Source organism: Lycium ferocissimum, unplaced genomic scaffold (genome assembly GCF_029784015.1).
Source record: "Lycium ferocissimum isolate CSIRO_LF1 unplaced genomic scaffold, AGI_CSIRO_Lferr_CH_V1 ctg5043, whole genome shotgun sequence".
Classification (NCBI taxonomy): domain Eukaryota; kingdom Viridiplantae; phylum Streptophyta; class Magnoliopsida; order Solanales; family Solanaceae; genus Lycium; species Lycium ferocissimum.
Genome location: NW_026725847.1, coordinates 22249 through 45959, shown reverse-complemented (window position 1 = coordinate 45959; position 23711 = coordinate 22249). Strand labels below are relative to the sequence as shown.

General features: G+C 35.3%; 4 protein-coding genes across 9 annotated transcripts; 1 reads left to right on the top strand and 3 right to left on the bottom strand.

The window, feature by feature from the left end:
• Positions 1 to 3086: 3086 nt before the first annotated feature.
• On the bottom strand, positions 3087 to 7772 carry LOC132044623 (FAD synthetase 1, chloroplastic-like). Its single transcript, XM_059435122.1, is given in 6 exon segments — positions 3087 to 3729; positions 3816 to 3934; positions 3936 to 3989; positions 4755 to 4890; positions 5679 to 5731; positions 7400 to 7772. Coding segments are annotated over 6 exon segments (1137 nt in total). The 5' UTR covers positions 7648 to 7772; the 3' UTR covers positions 3087 to 3202.
• A 2046-nt stretch (positions 7773 to 9818) lies between these two features.
• LOC132044624 (pentatricopeptide repeat-containing protein At2g13600) lies at positions 9819 to 12461 on the bottom strand. The gene has a single exon (XM_059435123.1). It carries the CDS (start codon positions 12231 to 12233, stop codon positions 10104 to 10106), a length of 2130 nt encoding a protein of 709 aa, XP_059291106.1. The 5' UTR covers positions 12234 to 12461; the 3' UTR covers positions 9819 to 10103.
• Positions 12462 to 15620: 3159 nt separating this feature from the next.
• Positions 15621 to 19088, top strand: LOC132044625 (probable LRR receptor-like serine/threonine-protein kinase At3g47570). Its single transcript, XM_059435124.1, has 2 exons — positions 15621 to 18324; positions 18516 to 19088. The coding sequence occupies exons 1-2, from the start codon at positions 15633 to 15635 to the stop codon at positions 18887 to 18889; spliced, it is 3066 nt and encodes a 1021-aa protein (XP_059291107.1). The 5' UTR covers positions 15621 to 15632; the 3' UTR covers positions 18890 to 19088.
• Positions 19089 to 19760: 672 nt separating this feature from the next.
• On the bottom strand, positions 19761 to 23087 carry LOC132044622 (protein-S-isoprenylcysteine O-methyltransferase A-like). 6 transcript variants are annotated; one of them, XM_059435116.1, is made up of 3 exons: positions 22949 to 23064; positions 21054 to 21138; positions 19761 to 20930 (listed from the first exon to the last, which is right to left on the bottom strand). In XM_059435116.1, the coding sequence occupies exons 2-3, from the start codon at positions 21133 to 21135 to the stop codon at positions 20344 to 20346; spliced, it is 669 nt and encodes a 222-aa protein (XP_059291099.1). In that variant the 5' UTR covers positions 21136 to 21138; positions 22949 to 23064; the 3' UTR covers positions 19761 to 20343. The 6 variants fall into 6 exon arrangements, with proteins under 6 accessions (XP_059291099.1, XP_059291100.1, XP_059291101.1 ...); XM_059435117.1 differs by lacking the exon at positions 22949 to 23064 and adding an exon at positions 21764 to 22794; XM_059435118.1 differs by lacking the exon at positions 22949 to 23064 and adding an exon at positions 22216 to 22794.
• Between the last annotated feature and the right edge of the window lie 624 nt (positions 23088 to 23711).

Below are 23711 nucleotides of genomic sequence, written 5' to 3'. Positions count from 1 at the left end.
GTATCTCTCAAATATTAGAAAATAAATATATAAAATAAAAATTATTTGATAAAATGAATTTTATCCCATTTTTGGTTGGGATAAAATAGTTTATAATTAATCCGTGGTGGTTATTTGGGGGGTTAGTATTGGGTGGGAGGGGTGGTGGTGGATCTCAAGATAAGTTATCCCGGTAACTTGTTTCCAACCAAACAACCCCTTAGTAAATTAAAAATTTTACGTGAGCTTCATAATATTTGCCTAAATTCTATATATGTATTGAGAAATTCACTAAATATATATAAATATTTATTCGTGGAGTAGGGGTGGTTATTATTGTATATTAAAAATTATTCATAAAAAATAAACTTTAAATCACAGATATTAAGACTTTAATGAAAATGATAGAATTATGAGCCAAGGAAAAGGGTAAAATCCAAGCTTGACATGAGCACCATTTTAGAGCAAATTTCAATTGCATAATCAAATAGCATCTTCATGTAGACCAAATTTCAATTGCATAATCAAATACAGGGAGCATCTTCATGTATATAAATGGTTGTTTTTATATAACCACCAATCACTCATCATGTTAATTAATATATATATTTTAATCATTATGATCTTAAACCAGATAAATTTGATTTAAAGCTTTCAGACATCATGTATAAGTTCCTGTTAACCAAAAATCTGAAACAATGGTGCAACGGGTCCCCACTACATGGTTCTAACATTAGCTTGAGGAGCAATATCCTCGATAGTCCGATTCTTCTAACTACAATAACAACTTTTGCTTAAACTCTCCATATTTATTCCACCTCTGGGAGCAGAAATGAAAATGGAAGAATTATGATCCAAGGGAAAGGATGAAATGCAAGCTTGATCAACTTCAGTTTGAGAAGCAAGACATGAGCATCATTCTAGACTACAGTTTCACTGCATAATCAAATACAATAATGCAAAGATGGCTTAAATTTATATCAACCACCAACTCATCATATGATGGATAAGGTTTGCCTTGCAGGATTTAAATACCTTTATGTCTATTAACCTACACATCATATGTTGTCCTCCTAAGTCCTACCTCTAGACCAATGCCCTAGGAGGAGCCTTTGGCTAAAATCTCAATGACATTCAAATTATGTATACCTCGATGCAGCATAATAGGATCACAGCGTCAGGCCCTCAGACCTTGAAAGCAAGTTGAATTCTTTCAAACACAATGCCATATGAACAGTCATGTCAGATAAGGGTTCCCGGTACATGGTTAGCAGGGTTATACGCCACTTTCCTAACTATGTGATACACTTCTACTGATTTAAAATTTTAGATCTGCCTTCAAAGGATATGTTGTTTGTGATAGATCCACAGTGTAGATTTAAAATGTTAGATCTGCCCAAGATTTAAGTGAATCATGACCTGGCCCACAAGATCCTATATATGAAGTCAAAGCAGTACAGGACCAAAAAAAAAAATGTAATCTCCAACAATGCAAGTACAACATCTCTTCAAGCTAGATTTACAAGTAAGGCATTGAAGCATAAACCAGGAAATCCATCTCCAACATGGCAGCAGCTGCTCTTAGCAGCAGAACACCTTCAATCTAGATTCATCAAGACACTGAACCAAGACAAACATAGAAACACAGAGAACGAAACACATAGCAGGAACTTGAGTTAGGGGAGGATACACCCACCTCTCCTTCTGGACAGTACAACCTGATGCCCCAACAAAATGGACAGAGATCATTCACAGTGCTTGCAGAAGAAACAGTTGTCCACCACTGAGCTTCTCCCTTATCTCACCATGGTGACATTCTGCGAACCATTTACCAGTCTCAATGGCAATAGCTTAGTATCCAATGCCTTGGGAGACCCAGTAGATTAACCCAAAAGTATCACTGCAAGAAAGGGTTGTTACGTATAAAGCAATTGACTTTTCGTCAAAATGCTGAGGACCTTGTATAACAAGATCATCCCTTCTTCCAAGAAAAAAAAATTTGGAACTATACTTTCCTGAATTCAATATTCTGAGGTCTGTTGACTTCAAGCAACATTCATCTCTCTCTCTCTCTCTCTCGTTGTTACGTATAAAGCAATTGACTTTTCGTAGCTAGATGTCATCCCTTCTTCCAAGGAAAAAAAAATTGGAACTATACTTTCCTGAAATCAATATTCTGAGGTCTGTTGACTTCAAGCAACATTCATCTCTCTCTCTCTCTCTCTCTCTCTCTCTCTCTCAATTAGTGTGCCACAGCATAAGACATTGGCTCCTTTATGCATGTCTTAATCTAGACATTAGTTTGATCTTCTGCGGTTGTCAAAGGACAGTCTTAAAGATTACTGAAAGATTTCCTTATCCGTGAAACAAAACATTCCAGATGACCACAGACTTGATGATGATGAACAAGATTTTCATAGGCACTGAGGGAATGGTAATGATAATCAGGTTAAACCACCCATCGTGAACATAAATGCGAGAGTAGAACTCCTTACACATAAAGATTCAAACATGCTCAAAAGAAGTGGTCACAAACAGTGGTTATAGACATATATTGCATTCATTACTGTTGGAGAGTAAACTAAGTACAACAAAAAGTGTTCCCTTCTTTATAGTTATTTAAGATGTTAGATGAGATGAAACAAGCAAAAAATGAAATGCAGTGCCTTCCTCTTTAACAATTCAAAGATTTGGATGCGATTGTTCACACATTTCAACAATTACAAATGAATTGAAGGAAATGGACAACTCAAGCACTAAAGATCATCTTATCGGCAGAAAGGATATGAATTGAAGGAAATGGACAACTCAAGTACTAAAGATCATCTTATCGGCAGAAAGGATAATGGACAATCAAGTACAACAGGATTATAATCAAGGGATTGTCACTAATTAGAACAAATCCAAGAACACTCGAACAGAGAAAGAGTAACAGTAACCAAGTTGTTAACCAATCTACTTAGAGTGATAGAACAAAATCCATTATGTATGGTAAAGATCAAAGTCATTTCATAATGATATGTGCTATTTTATTGCACATTTATCACCTCGATTCTGTTCATACTATCAGATTCTTGGCAGTCAGAATATCAGTAAACTCAGCTATGTTTCCACCAAAAGTATTTGAATTGTGCAGCAATGTATTGAGTAAAGAATCGTACTCATACTTAAAGACTGAAGGACATTCAAAAATGGTTGCACTAAATGAATTATATGGAATGAATTACAAAATTTGAACTCCATCTAACACTGGACTACCAAAGTCAATACCTAATATCTTCAAGTCTCGAGAAGTAATACAAGAAAAATTAGCTAACTCATAGCATTCCAAATGTATATCTGTTGTATCAACTATTACTCTGCAGGGTATAACATTCTTGTCAATCAAAACTGAACAATTCTCATAAAGACCTTCCTTGGGTGCAAGATTCAACAAACAAGACTTTGGAGCTGACAGCCTATTTCTCTCACAAGTAAAACTTTCTTGGTCTTTCATCATTAAAACTAGACGATGGTTGCGACCTAAGAGCTCTGACACATATTTCATGTCTCCTTTGTCAAGGGCATACCTAACACGAGTAGATGATACTTGCCCTATCTCCTTTCCGTCACGAGAGTTTAAGGCTCCAGAAATTTGATTCTTGTCCATGACAGAATTGATTATATAAGCCTCTAATCCATACTCTTCACAGAGCTTCACAAGGTCTGATGCATCACCAGCAGCTCTATATCCAAAACGATAATTCTCGCCTGAGATTATTAAGATATCATCATATTATTATTTTTTCTTTGTTTACATTGGAATCTCTATGTCAATTTAGGATGTTAAAACATACCAGCAACAACTCCTTGTACTCCCAGCTCTTTGGACAGCTTTTCCACAAACTGACGAGGCGTAAGATATCGAACTTTGGAAAAATCTATCTGGAGTTCCCTTGGGATTACATTACCGCAAAGGAGCCCATGATGAAAGAATCCTTTTGCGATCACATTCAGCAACTATGGGAGCCCTGCGTAGAAAATATACACAAAATCACACAAAGATTTGATTCTTTCTCATTTCATGATGTGGCATTTCAAAAAGACCACTAACCAAAAAATGAATTTCTCAATATGCTTGAGTAAGATTAGTAAGATACATTCAACAGATTTTAAACACCTTCCAGCTGCAAAGACCAAATTTTCTAAACCATGACTAATCCTATATACTACTTAAGTTGAACAAAGTTCGAAAAATATTTTATTTTCAAGGAGCAAATAAAGATTGTCCAACATGTTGACAAGGAAATCCTTAAACAGGCGGAAAAAAGAAGAGAGAACAGTAACTTTAAGTTCTTTCTCCTATAAAACTCCCTGAATGTGAGACTCTTCTTGATCTATTTTTTATTTTTTCAGAACACACACCCAACGCGCCACACACACATATTTAGAGAATGCAAGATAAAACTCCCTGAATGTGATAGTCTCTTTCTTGATCTATTTTGTCTTTTTCAGAATTTAAATCTGGCATCCCTCCCCTCACACACACACACATTTAAAGAACGCAAGATAGAACTCCCCGAATGTGATAATCTCTTTCTTGATCTATTTTGTATTTTCAGAATTTAAAGCTGGCCGAACCTAGGTACTATTACGGGATTGGGTGTAGCAGTGCCCAGAGGCAATCACGTAGAAGTCACCCTTCTCTCTTTTTCTGGTCTTCCGAGGAGATAATATTTGTCTATTTAAAATTCCATGACAGTATAGTAAAAGAAAAGAGAGAACTGAAGTTATACCTCGGTTCCCATCCAAGTACTTCCGCCATTCCAACAAATGAAAGAAGAAACGGAATTCCTCTCTTTGCTGCCTGAATTGCAAGCTCACGATGACCGATATGGAGAGCATCAAACTTCCCCAGAGCTACTATCCCACCTATTGAAATGAAAATAATAATTGAGAATTTACACATAAATGATATCCACAAATCCTCTATTTCTTCTCATTTACAACACAGTTGTAAAAAGTGGAATTGAAACTCTTTTTTTCTTTGATGATAAGGAACAAGTAAAACTGAAACTCACTAATCTACAAAAGTAATTGTAGATCCTAAGTAAATTTGGAATAAAATTGCAAATTGACCACACAACTGTTCACAGCTACATTATCGCTGATGTTCTTATACAAAAATGAAGTGCAAGGTATATGGAAAGAACAGGTCTGAAGTGTTCTCATTATGATGACTCGTGTGTTGGAGCATGTTTCAATGGTTTTCACATTTTTTTTTTTTAATTTCTATGATCTTGTGTCAAATTTCTGTTAGAGGAAGACACTAAGCTGTGATATTAAGAGGCTAATCTTTGACCTTGCAATATAACTGAAGACTGAAGTACACAGATTGCAACACATAAATATGTAGACTAACAGAAATGGCTAAATATTGTTACCTATTTCCCACATTTTCTTTAGAAACCAGGAAGAGAAAAAAAAAAGATATTATAGAAGGAAAGACTAAGCATAAGAGCCAATAGCAATAAAACCAAGAATTATGAAATACGAATTGCTGACAACAAGTGTAGAAAAATGTATCTGTGTAGCATTTTTAATCTTTAAAGAAACTTTCATCAGTCAGAATAAGTGAAACTGGGTATTAATATAAATTCAGCATACATGTAATACCATTTGATAATTTTATTACAAGTAGTATATGGGTTAGAGCAAACCTGCAAGAATGGGCAATCTTTCTGATGGAGGCTCCTCATCTGTTCCAGATTGGCTTTACATGAAAATTGTAAAGAACATACATTTAAGCACTGGAATTCTAAGTAAAGTCATGCTTTAATACAAAATGAAATTACAATATCATGCAATGGAATGAAAAGCTCTGATTTAGATTTATTGGAAATCTGACCTTTGTAAGCTTCTTTAACATAAACAAAAACTACCCAATACTATGTCCAGATGAAACTATTTAAATGTGTAACCGTCTCATCTAAGAACTTATATTGTTAAAGGGAGGACACTCATATTTATTTGTTTTAGATCTACAACACGCTCTCTCACATCCAGCTCTTGAATCTTTCTATTGAGCCAAGCATGCGGAACTATTTTTGTAGATGACTGAAAACAAGACTCAAACATGGGGCCTCCATCTACTCTCTACTCTATTGCCCTGTTAAAGTGTGTGACTTTAGACAGTTAAGAGAGAAATAACTATCTCTTTATTTTATATCTACAACAAAAACTCAACACAACACAGTTTAGTAAGCACAAAGGCGTACTGCCCCCATTTATATGATATTCCTATAAGCTTATCATATTGTTTCGATCCAAAATGTGATCCAAACCAAATGTTGCAACTAATTTTCCAATTTCAACTTACCCATTCCATTTCCAGCGATCACAAGCTTATAAATCAAGGTTTAAAAAAACTTTCTTTTCTACACAATGACAAAATGGTTTAAAAACAAGTGAAAATATATGGAATTTACCTCCACCTATTAGAAAGCGAGGAACTTTGGGTATCTAGAGATTCAGGTTGAATACAATTGATAAAACGGAACCCCAAAATCACTCAATTCTTTTTCTAATACCCGAGAAATCCCCGAACGCGGTGGGCACACGGTTCGAAACTCAGCGAATAACGGGCCCACCCCGCTAGCCTTCTCCACTTAAATACCAGATTTTTGTCTGAGGCAAGGTTCTAAATCGTGCTGTGTGCCTAACCCACACATAACTGTGTTGCGCTCTTACCACTAGACTAAAACCTGGGGGCCAAATCACTCAATTTATTGCTCAAACAAGAACAGATATGTTGAATTACCTCAAACTTTCAGAAAGTTAAGGGCTTTAGATATCTAACATTCAGGTTGTACACAATTGAAACAAAAAATATCCAAAAAACAACCTCAAACAAGAACATGTACCTCAAAATTACCCAAAAATCACTAAATTTTTTTTTTAAAAAAAAATTAATGATAATTACCACAAAGTTTGAGAAAGTAAAGAACTTTGGGTATCTGAAGATTTAGTTTGTACTCAATTCATTCAAAAGAAATCCCAAAATAACTAAATTTTATCAACATCTCAAAAGTACCCCAAGAATCACTACATTTACTACCCAAAGAAGAAAAGTTATGACAAAATTACCTCAAAGTTTGATAAAGTAAAGAACTTTGGGTATCTGAAGATTTAGTTTGTACACAATTCATTCAAAAGAAATCCCAAAATAACTAAATTTTATCAACACCTCAAAAAAACCCCAAGAATCACTACATTTACTGCCCAAAGAAGAAAAGTTATTAAAAAATTACCTCAAACTCTGAGAAAGTAAAGAACTTTGGGTATCTGAAGATAAATAACTAAATTTTATGAACACCTCAAAATTACTCCAAGAGTAACTACATTTACATCCCAAAGAAGAAAATTTATAAAAAAAAATTACCTTAAAGTTTGAGAAAGTAAAGAACTTTGGGTATCTGAAGATTTGGGTTGTACACAGTAGACCCCAAAATCACTACCAACTTTATTGCTCAAACAAGAACTGATATTATTATTATTCTTGTTTCTCAATCTGATTTTGAAATTCTTGAAGGAAGAATCAGATGTAAGTGGAGAAACAGTAGTGAAAATGGTAGTGAATTGGTAAAAATTATTAGTGTCTCTTAATATACAGCGAGACCCACCCAACATTCTTAATTTTCATTACAAGAATGAAGATTGAGATGGGATGTGGCCTATAGCTGTAACATTTTTTTTGTTGCTGTTCTGTGTGTTCTTCTCCTGCCTAAAAATAACCTATCGCGTGGGTGTATTTGGATCGATAGTTTTGGTTTCCTTTTTTTTTTTTTTTTTTTTCTGGGGGGGGGGTTTGGGGGTGGGGAGGTTATTTCTGTATTTTGGGTTCAATTTCATACTCCCTCATTTCATTTTTACTTGTCGCATTTCGCCTTTAAAAGTCAAACTAGATGAATTTTGTTAAACGTAAATATATAAGAAAAGTTATAATTTATACTTTTTCCGTTTTAATTTATATGAACCCATTTGACTGGATACGTGTTTAAGAAAGTTAAAAAAGACTTTTAAATTAGTGGTGTTAAATGAGTCATATATATTTTGTGTGACTATGAATCATTGCATAAAGGTAAACTGTTTTGAAATATAGAAAGAGGTCATACTTTTTGACACGGACTAATAAGGAAATGGGTTTATATAAATTGAAACGGAGGGAGTAGTATTTTTCTTATAGTTTTCTAAAAAGTAGGGTCTGGGGAGAGTAGAGTGTACGCGGACATTACACCTATCTTGAGGGGATAAGAAGGTTGTTTCTGAAAGATCTTCGGCTCAAGAAAAAAACATGATAAAAGGGTTATATAAGAAATGACGAAAGTAAAAAAGCAATGATAAAATACTATAGCTAAGCATTAGGAAGAAAAATAACACTAACTGCAAACTAACACAATAAACAAAATACAAGAGACAACAGATTGTCGAAGTACAAAGATTTTATATATTAAATAATTTAATTTAATTTAGCTTTAAAGATTAATCAAGTTAACTTTCAAGAAGTGAAATGTGACAAAGTAAAAGTGAACGGAAAGAGTATCTCAAGGGGTGCAGTTATAAGTAAGAATGCATTTTTAGCACCTAAGTTTGTTTTTCCTTCCTTCTTTTTGAGGTTTTTTTTTTGTTGGGGGGGGGGGGGGGGGGAGGGGTGGCAGGTTGAGGGGATAGGTTGGGAAAAGAAGTGCAATATTCGTTTGCCAAAATGGTACTTTAGTACAATGTTTAAAATGCAATTAACATTACATTTATAAAAGTGAACTAAATTTTGGATAATTAAAATAAAAAGGAGGGGAGGTTGAGTCATGTTGCATGAATTGATTTATGACCAATTAATGTAGTTATATGATACATCTTGACTCAACTTATTTTTATCCAAGTAAATGTAGGACGAGTTAAGTCATGATTCATATATTGATTTAATTCATTTTGACGTTGTCAGAATTTGACTAATCAGTCCATTTATCATCTTTACGTTTAAAAAAAAAATCTTTAGTGATTTTTGTTGGGGTTGGAACTCATAGGTCGTGGAAACAGCCTCTTACAGAAATAGTCCCTTGTGGTCAGATCCTTCTCTCAACCCTGCGTATAGCGAAAGCTTAATGCATTGGGATTTTTGAAACTCAAAGGTGATGACTCTATTCTTGAGCTTCTATTACATTCTAGACTAGAAAGCTACTGTACTTTCTTTTCTTACTAAACTTGTGAACACCTGCAAAGGGGAAGGCAAATATTCAGAATTCTCTTGCAAAGATTGTTTCACTCGCTTTTGTTACAATACTAGGCAAAATTTCATGTATAGAAAATACAGAGGAAGCTGTGTTGTAAATTATAATCAATATAATGCAATTTTTCAAAAGGCTTTATACAGATTATATTTCTTCTAAATTCAAATGATGAAATCACCAGACAAATCATACTGCTGCCAAAAGTAGTAGCAACTTTTTTGATATCTAACCAAAACAGGTTAGTTCCAGAGAAGGAAGGCTTAACGACAAGAAATCATGCTATACAAGTATAAAGGGCAACCAAGTGCACGAAGCATCATGCATTCACGTAGGGCCCGAGGAAGGGCCGCGCCCCAAAGGGGTGTAATATAAACAATCTACCCTGACACAAGCATGCACCTTTTGAAATCACTGACGTTACGTTGGACTTTCTTCCCTAGGGAAGATTAATGGTAACAGACATATAAAAGTTTAAGCTTAGCAGACAACTAAACTCTCATCAACAACTACAACATACCCAGTGTGAGTGGGATCTGGGGAGGCTAGGGAGGCTGTTTCCAATAGACCCTCAGCTCAAAGACAAACTAAACTGTCATAGAGGTAAAAAAAAAGTGATCCAGGAAAGATGCATATGTGATATTTGTTAAGTGAGATACACATGATGACATTTCAGTAACTTACATTCACTAATGTGTTTCTGCCTCTGTTCTCCTTGGCAGATGGGGGAGGATACATGGAAACAAATCAACCAATTACGTTTCACTCTTGAATTAGTAGGAATCGACTATAAGAATCTTTTGTATAACTCTTTCTAGACAAGTACAGGGAATTAGCATTTTTCACAAGTCGCCTTGAACATCATGCGATGGCAGCTGTTACAGGTTCTTCAAACTCTTCAGATGAGGAAAAATCCAACATGGCTTGCTCCTCATCAGCATCAAAATGACCAGCATCCGGGACATAGCCAGAGAGCTTCATCAATTTAGTTAGTGTATTCAATATCCGATATATCTCTTTTTTCTTTGCATGCCTCTTATCTTTTACCATGAAAACATGAACATGGCTTTGTATTTCAATCCAACTGCAACCCGGCTGTTTAACAACGCCTCGCTGTCGCATAAGCTTTCTGACCATTTTGACATCTTGCCATCTTCCTTGTTCAGCAAACATGTTTGATAGAAGAATATAAGGGCCAGAATTTGTAGGATCAATCTCCAAAAGCTTCTCCGCCACATACTTTCCCAACTCGATTTCCCTGTGAATTTTACATGCAGCGAGCAAAGAACCCCATACAACACTATCAGGAGACATCGGCATGGATTCAATCAAATCCTTCGCCTCTGCTAAGCAACCAGCCTTGCCAAGCAAATCAACCATGCACGTATAATGGTCCTTCAACGGTTCCAACCCATACTCTGTGCCCATGGAATAGAAATATTTACGACCCTCCTCAACCAATCCTGCATGACTACACGCACATAGAACTCCAATCATAGTCACATGATCTGGCTTCTCTCCAGATACTAACATAAAGTTAAAAGTTTCAAGAGCTTCAACAGCATGCCCATTTTGTGCATATCCAACTATTACGGCATTCCATGAAACCCAGTCTCTGTCGAGCATTTTTGTGAATACACAGCTACCATCATCAACTGATCCACATTTCATATACATGTCTATGAGAGCGTTCCCCACGAAAACATCAGGCTCGGGTCCATTCTGGAAACGGAATCCATGTTTCAAAATATGTGTATGAGCCTGCCTACCAAGCTTCAGATCAGCTAAATTTGCACATGCATTGAGGAGGTTCCCAAACGTATAATGAGTTGGCCAAACCGATTCTCTTTTTAGCATAAGAAAGAGATTTAATGCCTCTTCGTTATTCCCATTCTGTGTATATCCAGCAATAAGAGCATTCCAAGACACGACATTTCTTTCAATCATTCCCATAAACATGGATCTCGCAGTCTTCACACTTGCAACTCTCGCATAACCACTTACTAAACAAGTATGTGACACCACGCTTCTGACTGGCATTTTATCAAAAATCCATCTAGCTTCATCAATTCTCCCAAACTTTGCATACATATCAACCAATGCGTTGCATATAATAAGATCATCTCTAAGCTTATCCGACTTGACAATTCGGGCATGGATTTCCTTACCTTCTCTTATCGCACACAAACTCGCACAAGCACTTACTACACTCGCAAAGGTCTTCTCATCTGGTTTAAAACCAAAGTCCATCATCCTAACAAATATCTCGAGCGCCTCCCTCGCAGGCCCATTTTGCTCATAACAAGAAATTAAACTATTCCACGACACCATATTACGCTCACACATCCCGTTAAACACCTTTGTTGCACAACACACACTACCTGTTTTCGAGTACATGTCAATAAGCGCAGAACCCATGTAAACACTATCCGAATATCTCGATTTAACAACTGATGCATGAATTTGAGTTCCCATTTTCAAGTCCCTTAACCCTGCACAAGCACTTAAACCACTACCATAAGAAAACTCATTCAAAACAAAATCTTCTTTATGCATTTTCGCGAAATACTCTATCGACGAGTCAAACAATTCACATTGAGCAAAACTCGAAACCATCAAGTTCCATGAACATTGATCAGGTTCAGGCATTAAATAAAACAACCCCTCAGCCTCAAAATACAATCTTGATGATGTATATGCATTAATCATGGCATTCCAAGTAAAGGTATTTCTCTCAGGCATTTTATCAAACACCTTCTTAGCATTCTTGAACATACCACATTTCCCATATGTATCTATTAACTTGTTGTTTATGAATACCTCTGAACTAAATTGGGTTTTGAGAATTCGACAATGGACAGTTTGTATGATATTTTGGGACTTTGAATTGATGCAAGATTCTAGAATCTTGGCAAAGGGTGTAGAATTTGGAAGTGAAAAGAGGTGACATGTGATGAGTTTCTTGAAAAAAAATGTGTCTTTTGTTGTCATTTGACATGGGGTTTAAGGAAGTTTGAGTGATGAACATGTTGTTAGAACATTGGATATATGAACAGAATAAGCACAGATTTTAGTTTAACTTCTGCAACATGTTTAATAACTTAGTTTAAAAAATTATAAGAGGGTGTATATTAAAAAATAGTGCCAGCCCAGAATTTAAAGGTTATGGGTTCGAAATTGTAATTTCTCTTCCAAAGAATTTTTAAAAATTCAATAGGGGTAGAACAATATTTTGAGGAAAATTCCATACAAGTATAATACTCCCTCTGTTCAAATTTACGTGACACCATTTGATTAAACGCGAAGTTTAAGGAAAAAAAAAAAATTTCTTAAATTATTGTTCCAAACAAATCTTAGATATTTGTGAAGGCTGTAAATCTTCTCATATAGTTAAATTGTTTCTGCGTATAGAAATGTGACATTCTTTTTGTGATGCACTAAAAAGGAAAGTGTGTCACAAACACACTTTTTCGTGTTTGTGACATTTTTGACGAGTCCAATCAACATAAGTGAGCGAGATAGTGGTCAAAAACACACCTCAACTATCACTTTTTCTTAAGTTTCGCACTTTAATTATCAGTTGTTCCCTTTTTCTACCTGAACTATCATTATCTAAGTATTAAAACACACTTGATGACAGTTTCAGGTAGGAAAAGGGAACAACTGATTGTCAGCTTTGAGGTGTGAAATATGTTTTTTATTTTTTACCAATGAAAAAATTTGTTACTCCCTCCGTAGCAACGTATGTATACTTTTCGCTACTCTAAAGTCAACTTGACTAAACTTTGAAACTAAATTGGATTCAATTAACTCTATATGTATTAAAATTAAAATTTATATACTTGAAAAGTACAATAAGTTGCAATTTTTTTCATATCAATTTAGTAAAAACTACATCTTAAAATGTTGGTCAAAGTTCATGCAGTATGAATCTCGGGATGTGAAAAATATCACATAAATTGGGACAAATTAATTATTATAACTATGATCAAGACCCAACTTTAGTTGATTAAATCTAAATCATTGATATTTAAATGAGACATATGTCGCCCATCCAAGTAAGAATTTTGAAAAAATTGAGATAAAGAGAGATGCTGAGGAGTCGGATCAGTAACTCTCAGCCCAAGTGATGGACAAGTTGAAGAGTTGTTTGAACAATCCTCACACACTGCTATATCGTTCATTGATTACACAAGTTAAAGGTTGCTGTTATACTAATCCAGCTTATTAATTCCAAATAGCTCTATTAAATAACAATATCAGCTGGCATTATGCATATGCATGCTTGTGTTAGAGCTTTAGTGTTTGACAAATTTAATCTATGCATTCTCCTTAATTGAGAGAAAAAATCCTTTCTAAATTAATTTCAAATTGATCTCATTGTTCACTTATAGCTTGATGACTTCTTTTTCTATAAATACCAACTTCTTTTGACTTACAACTTTATCTCCTCAGAGCACTTCTTTCTTTTTTGTTTAACAAAAAGAGTCGGAACGAAAGTGAGGTATACATTAAGTTGTGCGGACTCTTCACTTTCGACGATACATCATCAATTGATTTTGACTAATTTGACCAAAATTGCTAGAGAATTTCAAAACAGATACAATGGGGAAATCATAATTTAGGCATATTATTTTTTATCGTTAAAAGATATTCGTATTAAAAAGTCAGCAACCAGAAAGTCCTTAAAGATAGTTATAGGTCCACATTACTGTCAAATGTGCAATCAACTCAAGAAGCTTATCACGGCCTTTATATCATTTGCAATAGCCATGTTACACACACACAAAATAATTACTAATTCAAAGTTGGTCCAAAAGATCGTGCATTCCTTTCCTTCCAAATAGTCCACCATAATTTAGGCATATATTTATAACTCTATTTTTAGATATTTAAATTATTTTTATCGCACCCATCTGTATCTGTACTTGGATCCTTATCCTCGAATTTTAAAAATTTAGCTCATGAAGAATTTAACCTCTAGATCTGCACCCGTACCAGACATCCCAGTCCGAGCAACTTGGGATATATAGGATCCTACTTTAATCTAAATAGTACTTTTGTCCAAGCAGGATGCTTCATAAAAAAGTGATAATCAAGTTAAACTATTTTAAAACAAGTTTTAGAAAGATTCTGAAAGCTTGACTTTGGGAATTACATCGTCGTCAACTTATCATCAATAAGTAAATATCAAGTAGGATCGTAAACAGGCGGGTCAGATTGAACAGTCGAACTAGTGAAAAATAATTATTGGCATTAACTCTTGAACAATGGGTAGAATTAATTTGGGCCTCACATATATCCCGCGCGCAAAGGGGAGAGAGGGGGGGGGGGGGGATTCATCACTTTTGCCTACGAAGCTCAATTCTAATGTGGGCGAGGCCATCTCTTGTTCTAGCTCATTTACTAATCCAAAGAACACACAATTCAAAATAAGGAGGAAGGAAAGACCATCTATGTGGGATATTTGCACTTCATATTGGAGAAAAGATAAGTAAGGAAAGAAAAAACCCACAATTAAACTTTGGCTTTGCATTACCGACAAAGAATTGACTAGAATTGCAATACACAACTATCACAAGCCGACCAATAACCCATATTATCCATTATTTCAGGAATAGTCAAGTGAGAATACAAGCTAAAAGCCAAAATAAGCTTAGACTCCCACACAGCTCTGAACTAATGAAAAATAACAAGCGGACAAATGGGTATCGATAATATGGATATACATCTTTTAGTGGATAATATATATTCATATCTGATCCATTTTAAATGGTCAATTATTCACACCTCGAAGATGGTTAGGCTAACTACCAGTTGTTCCTTTTTTCTACCCAAACTATCACCTAGACGTGTTTTAATACATAGATGGTGATAGTTCAGGTAGGAAAAGAGAACAACTATCTGTGTTTTAATACATAGATGATGATCGTTCAGGTAAGAAAAGGGAATAACTATCCGTGTTTCAATACATAGATGGTGATAGTTCAGGTAAGAAAAGGAAACAATCGATAGCTGGGGTGTGAAACTCGGGAAAAAGTGATAGTTCAGGTGTGTTTTTGACCATTATCTCTCGTATGTTTAAACCATTTTGTCAGCCCTACTATCAAGCTAAACTATTTTAAAACAAGTTGAGAACAGGTTTTAGCAGATTCTACAAAGCTTGACTTTGGGAATTACATCATAGTCAACTTGTCAAAAGAAATACAGTTAGTCATTTATGCATTTGCAAGATACAACATGACTGGTCAACAGTTGCCTCTAATAACAGCATTTATTTTCTATACCAAGTTGTCCTGTCTGTATACTCATATTAAACTATGTAGCTTGCTATCCTCCTCTATATATTCTTAAGTGTTCAGAAACAAACACAGTACCAAATATATTAATATGGATTCAGCATTGTTCTCCTCCAATCTTTTAGTAAATAGTAGTAGTTCTGTTCTATTCTTCATTACAAGTTTTGTTTGTTTGTCTATGGCATTGTGTCGTGGCAATGACACAGACCAACAAGCACTACTTGCATTCAAGGGAGCTATAAATGACCCTTTTGGATATACGAAAACATGGAACGTGTCCACACACTTTTGCCAGTGGCCTGGTGTCACTTGTGGACGTAAACACATCAGAGTTATTAAACTAAACATCCCGAACCAAAACCTTAATGGTCCCTTGTCTCCCTTCATTGGCAACATGAGTTTCCTCAGGTCTCTATACCTGTCGAACAATAGCTTCCATGGTGAAATCCCCTCAGAGATTGGTCGTTTGAGAAGGCTACAACGATTGCATCTTGGTAACAACTCATTTCATGGGGATATTCCTTCAAATTTATCAAGGTGCTCAAATCTTGTATCTCTTATCCTTGGAGGTAACAAGTTAGTAGGAAGTCTTCCTTTAGAGTTAGGCGCCTTGTCCAAACTCGAGTACTTGTTACTCACTCGAAACAGCTTGACAGGTGAAATCCCTTCTTCTTTTGGAAACTTAACATCATTGAAAGGATTCTATGCACCATTGAATAATCTTCAGGGGAAAGTCCCGGATTCACTTGGGCAGCTGAAGAACTTAGAAAGTATCGGTTTAGCTGCGAACTATTTGACAGGTACTATCCCTTTTGCAATCTTCAATATATCTTCCATCCGAACATTTGATGTTGGAATGAACCAAATCCAAGGTACACTTCCTTCAAGTTTGGGAATCACCCTCCCGAATCTTGAATTATTCATCATCGGTGGAAACAATGTTTCTGGATCGATCCCATCTACATTGTCCAATTCATCAAAGCTAATGTATTTTCTTGCTGGAGGTAATCACCTTACAGGAACTGTACCAAGTCTTGAGAACCTGAATGGGCTTCAACAGTTAACAATTCCAGGGAATTATCTTGGAACAGGAAAACCAGATGATTTAAGTTTCATCGCCTCTCTGACTAATGCGTCTCGTTTCAGAATTTTGGAGATTCAGTTCAATAGTTTTGGAGGGATTCTGCCTGCATCCTTCAGAAATCTATCGACCGAGCTTCAGGTTGTGCAGTTGTCATACAACAGAATACGCGGTAACATACCGGTTGAGATTGGAAATTTCATCAACCTGGAAGAATTTCAGGTGAGGGAAAACTTACTTACTGGTACCATTCCAATCAGTTTTGGGAAAGTTAATAAACTGCAGATTCTGGATTTGGGTCAGAATAGATTTTCAGGGAATATTCCATCACCTCTGGGAAATCTGAGTGTAGTATCAATCCTTCTTCTTCACAATAATAATCTCACAGGTGAGATACCAGCAAGTTTAGGAAATTGCAATTACATGATTGAAATATATGTTTCTCAAAATAACTTGTTAGGAGAGATACCTAAGGAACTTTTTGCTCTCTCTTCCTTAGTTGCTGTAGACATTTCTGAGAACCATCTGGATGGTTTTATTCCTCTTGAAGTTGGACGCATGAGAAATCTTGAATATCTTAATGTTTCCGTGAATAACTTGACCGGTAAAATCCCGAGTACCATTGGTAGCTGTGTGAGACTTGAAGCCTTAGACATGAAAGGAAACTTATTTCAAGGGATTATTCCTCCTTCTTTCAGTTCTTTGAGAGGTCTCCATGTTTTAGACCTTTCTAGGAATAATTTATCTGGCCAAGTACCAAAATACTTGGAGGGATTCAAGTTTCAACGCTTGAACTTATCGTTCAATGATTTCGAAGGAGTTTTACCAAATGAAGGCGTCTTTAAAAATGCAAGTGCAATATCAGTAATCAGAAATCCAAAACTTTGTGGAGGTGTCCCTAACATACATCTTCCGGAATGTGACATCAAAAGATCGAAAAATTTTGGTTTGAGGTTTATCCTCAAGATTGTTATCTCCGTTGTCTTTGGTATACTAGGACTTGGTATGCTAGTCACTTTACTATATTATTTCTTGTTAAAGAAATCGAGAAGGGTGCCTGTTTCAAGTTCAATCGGTGAGTCACTCATAAATGTGTCTTACCAAAGTTTGCTTCAAGCTACTAATGGATTCTCCGAAGACAACTTGATTGGTGCTGGTAGCTATGGATCTGTTTATAAAGGAACTCTTGATGGAGGATTAGTTGTCGCGGTAAAAGTATTAAACCTCTTGCGACGTGGAGCTTGCAAAAGTTTTATGGCTGAATGTGAAGTCTTGAGAAACATAAGGCACCGGAATTTGGTCAAGGTTCTCACAGCTTGTTCAGGCATTGACTATCAAGGGAACGATTTCAAGGCATTGGTTTACGAGTTTATGGTTAATGGAAGCCTCGAAGACTGGTTGCATCTTGGTCCACTTGATGAAGATACAAGTCAGGTAGCTGAAACAAAAAGGTTGAATATTCTTCAAAGGCTTAACATTGCTATCGACGTTGCTTCTGCAGTCGATTATCTACATCACAACTGCGAGACTCCAATAGTTCATTGTGATCTCAAGCCAAGCAACATTCTTCTAGACAATCGGTTGGTCGGGCATATTGGTGATTTTGGTTTGGCTAAGTTCCTTCAGCCAACTGCACAAAATTCTTCCATTTCAGAAAGAAGCTCTAGTATTGTTAGAGGAACTATTGGTTACACTGCTCCAGGTAACACTTCTTTTCTCATTTCTTCCATCTTTATAAATATCATAAATGATAAAACTATCTCTTCATTGTTCTACTCTAGAAACAAACACACATACTACCAAGCATTTAGTTTTATAAAATCAAGTCCTACTGAGTTATGATCCTACTAAGAAAATTACTCTTCCATGTTTTTCTCCGTTTGTGAACTGTAGAATATGGGATGGGTAGCGAGCTATCGACTTGTGGTGATGTGTACAGCTTCGGGATCCTCTTGCTAGAAATGTTCACAGGAAAAAGGCCTACAGATGGAATGTTTAAGGATGGTTTAGACCTTCCAAGTTTCGCTAAGCATGCATTGCTTAATGGAGCTATGGAAGTCATCGATCCGTCCCTTATTTGTGAAAGTAATGAAGACAATAAAGGTAAAGGCACAAGTATCTACCAGAATAAAGAGTTTCTGGTTTCTGTTCTTCGAATCGGGGTTGTTTGTTCTGCATATTCTGGAGCTGAAAGAATGAACATCACTGAAACTGTTTCCCAATTGTACTCTATCAGAGAAGCTCTTCTGAAATCAGAACAAAATTGAGCATGTTGAAAAAATATCCTTTTCTTTTCTAGTTATAAATAACTGTGACTTTATTGTAGTTACTTGGGTCATTCATCACCTGAGTCCTGATACTTGATGTTAGAACTAAGACCTACAGAATATCTTTTAATAAGTATAAGCTTGTATGTTCAAATAGTTCTTTTTTAATTATAAATCAATTCTTGAATGCTTTACAGCAGAATCAAAAGCAGACTGTATCAAGACAAGAAAGGGAACTTCTATAGAAGCTAACATTTCCTTTTTTAAAGTTAAATGTTAGTAACAGTTTTTAAAAGAGTTATTAATATTTATGTAGTAGATATTAAAAGTGATTATTTACCAATTTGTCCTCGAAACTCTGAAGAGTTTGTCTGCCCCGAGGCTGGGGAAACCTAGAGTAGATGATTTAGGTTTGGGTTATAAGAAAAAGGAACTTTACATTACAAAAATACTAGTCGATTCTTCCTATTTGTCCAAGCCTTGAAGGACAAAGTCACCTGACGTATGTGTTGTTAATGGAAAGTAACATGTACAGTGCAATTAATTGAGGTGTGTCCAAACTAATCAGGACATCACAATTATTTAAAGAAAACAAATTTCTCAATACAACTTAACTTTGTCAAGCATGTACGATTAATAAAGAAACAGAGAACACTTTGGTTAATTGTTGACCAACAGAAAGCATGAGAAGAAAAAATATAGAATTTCTAATCAACCCATTAAAATAAATTTAGCAGCGATAGTCAAACCATACGTGTAATTAAGGGACTGGTAATAATATTATACATGAACGTGGTGCATTTTCATCACCTTGTCTACCTAATACCTATTTACAGAATGGTCAATGGTTGTGCTTCAACAAAAGGCAACAGAAAGAAATCAAACATAATTGAGATGAAGTGAATATGTCAAATTACAGAAAATGTTGCGAGGCCTTTCTCCTTAAGAGCATGATAACACAATTCCCATCAGCCATAACCTTATGTTGCTCGGACTCTCCAAAAATTGTCGTTGCACCTGTATCGGATCCTTCACAAATGCACTACTTTTGGAGGATCCGACACACACCCGCCAACATTTTTTTGAGGAGTTTGAGCAACATTGGCCGTACGTACATGATACAGTTAACTTGCAGCTCCCCATAAGACCTAGCAAAGAACCTGAATTTGGGACAAGGTTAGGAAGACCTACCTAACTAACAACATGATACTACAAGAGCGTGATTATACAAATAAGATAAAAACACTCCACAAATGTAAAGAGAAGCATCGCCTCAGAAGTAATATCTTAGAGGAACTTTTTTCGGCAAACTTCACGTTATGAGAAACGTATGAGTGTCCAAGAAAATAAAATTCCTGACTCAATTGTCTCGGCACCAGTGATCAGATGAGGAAGCACAATGAACAAGGATGATGGGCACGTATACAGAGCCCTCAAGAGGATTTGTTGAATAATCACTTCACAAGTGGAATACCAGAAGGAACTTTTCTCATATAATCTTCGTAGTCAGAACCAAAGAACTGCTTGAGGAAAAATTCCTCGTAAGGTATCCTTGACGAGAAGAATTTCCACACAACCACTGCAAATCCAACGGTTGATATTGGATTACAAAGCATTATTTGAGTACCAACAGACCAGATGAAGAAACCACAATAACCGGGATGTCGGACAAATCTATAGATCCCATCTGTAACCAATTGATGATCTTCCTCGTGATAAACTTTTATTAGATGAGTGAAGGCTCGGCCTGCTGTCACAATGGCCAACTTCCTTATGATTTCTCCAAGAACAACCAGTGCAAGGCCCAAATTACTTATCCACCAATATTCCTTTAAGCCAGGAAAGAAATAAATTTCAATAAGGTACTCTATCAACGAGCAAATCATTGCCAGTAGATAATGTTTACTTATCAAAAGCGACTTAAGAGATACGTTTGACTTCCCATGAATGACAAGTGCCAGAATGTACTCGGAAACGTGGAAGAATATTATTGAAATGAGCATTTGCAATAATTGTCTGCATGCTGTATATCCAAAAATCTCTGCCATTTCACGCGAATAAGTCAAACAAAACCTTTCGTTAAAATTACTAAAATGAGATCTCAGTCTGAGTCATCAAAGTCTTGAAATCATGAGACGCTATGTTTCAAATTTCAACTCCAAACCTGAAAATATTGACGAGCTCTGTACAATTAGCACCAGAAAATGAGCCTCAGAATCAATGACAATATCCTTTAAGAATGACATTTCCTGCATATTTATATGAGCACCATTCAGGAACAAAGACATAACATCAAAGGGGATGACAGAACTTAGATTCTCCATACGTGCATTATAGACCAAGTTCATCCTCATTTTGTATCCAAAATCAGCTTATACAATCTCTTACTCTACGTAAGCTTAGATATCATAGTGATCCCTTAGCTCTCACAAATCATCTTAAAACATCATCAAGTGGATTTTGGGGGCAGTACGGGGCTACTATTTATAGCCATGTACAACAACAATATACCCAGTATAGTCCCATAAGTGAGGTCTGGGGAGAGTGGTGGGTAGGGGTAAGGCTGCGTACCACACCACCCTCCCAAAATAGCTACATTTTACCGCTCAAACAAGAACATCTACGATAAATACCTCAAATTACTCCCAAAATCACAAATTTTACTGCTCAAAGTATGATAAATTACCAAAAACTTTCAGAAAGTAAGGAGTTTCGTATATCTAAGATTTAGGTTGTACACAATTGATAACAAAAGAATTCCCAAAAATCACAACCTTACTGCTCAGGGAAGAAAAGCTACGATAAATACCTTAAATTAACCCCAAAAAAATCACTAAATTTACTACTAAAAGAAGAAAAGTTTTGATAAATTACCTCAAATCAAAAGAAAGTAAAGAACTTTGGGTATCTGAAGAACTGAGTTTGAACGCAATTGACCCCAAAACCGGAAAAAGTTGATTTTCATAGCGAGAACTGAAAACTCGCGGTGGATTGTTCTTTTCTTAGTATAGCTGAAAGTTCTTTCTTTTCTTTTTTCCTTTTCTTTTTTACAAAAAATTCCAGAAAATTGATACGTATTACTTTACAGATTCGTTCAAGATCATAACTTTGGAGCCATTATCACATATAGAAGCAAATAAATTTGTAAATTAACTCGTAATAACAACAAATATCCGAAAAATCAACGTGGTTTTTTTTTTCCTTAGTATATCTGAAAGATTGGTACAAGATCATACCTTTGGAGCCATTATCACATATGAGAACAAATAAATTTGCAAATTTACTCATACAAACAACAAATATAGGAAATCAGAGATGAGCCTTACTTTTATGCAATGTCAGCAAAGTGAATATGAATACTCATATGGAAAAAAAAAAAAAAAAATTCCAATTTCCAAATACCATTTTTCACTTTGAAACAAAAGTTACTTTTTTTCTAATTTCACAATTTTCATGGCTAAATGGGCTCTTAATAAGTTAATATAGCTGGAAGTTCTTTCTTTTATATTTTTCCTTTTGTTTTTCTGAGAAACAAGTTTCAGAAAATTAATTAATACTAATCTCAGATTGGTAAAAGATCATAACTTTGGATTCATTATCACATATAGAAGCAAATAAATTTGCAAAATAACTCATAATAACAGCAAATATTTTTTTTTTTTATTATATCTGAAAGTTCTTTATTTTCGTTTTTCCTTTTCTTTTTATAAAAAAGTTTCATAAAATGGATTAGTATTATTTTACAGATTAGTACAAGATCATAACTTTAGACCCATTATCACATATAGGAGCAAATAAATTTGCAAATTAACTATTAAAAAATAACAAATATTTCTTGTAGTATATCAAAAAGTTCCTTTTTTTTTTTTTTTTTTTGGTACTACTTTTCAGATTGGGACAAGATCATAAAATAAATTTGCAAATTAACTCGTAGAATTAACTAATAAAGGTAAATATGCAATGGAAGCAAAGTGAATATGAATACTAATATGAAAGAAAAATTTAATTTGTATTTTACCAACAATAATTATTTGGAAAACAAAAAAAAAAAAATGGAACCTGTAAATCAGTTTCGCCAGAGAAGGAGATGGGAGTTTCACATGTGATAGGGAGGGTGTGTTTGGATGGCCCAAGAGGGAATGGACTTGGGTGATTTGAGGTGGGCTATTAATTTGGACTAAGGTTAGATGGTTTATCCAATAATTTGTAGTAATATCCTTATTTTGGGTGGTTTTAATTTTTATCCATCAAAATGAGAGTATTAAACTTTTGTCCTTCGCCTAAAACCTCAGCGGTCGTTTGGTAGGAGAATAAACTATCCCATGTAAATGGAATTGAGTAGGATAAGATGGAAATACTAATCCCACTCTTTATGTGGGACTACTAATCCCACATTTACCCACCTTTTATCCCATCTATATGGGATTGGATGAGATATCAAAAAAGTTATCCTACTAACCAAACATAGGATTAATTTCAATTCCATTGGATTAATAATCCAGCCCATCCTATCCTTCCTACCAAACGACCCCTCAGGATTCCGAGTTTGAACCCCTACTCAAGCAAATTAAAAAAAAAATCGTTAGGTAGAGGTTGCCTACAAACTCTGCCCCATCAGGCATAATTTGCCTGCAAACTCTGCCTCAAGCTATGCCTTAGCAAACTCTACCTTAAGGCAAAGTTTTGGCCAAAATTTTGCCTTAAGAAATTCTCCTTTTTTTTTTTTTTTTAAAAGTTAGTTAGGGTTCAAACCCAGAACTCGGGGTATTAAAGGAAGGACAAAAAATTAAAGGCCACCAATTTGAGGGACGAAAATTAAAGA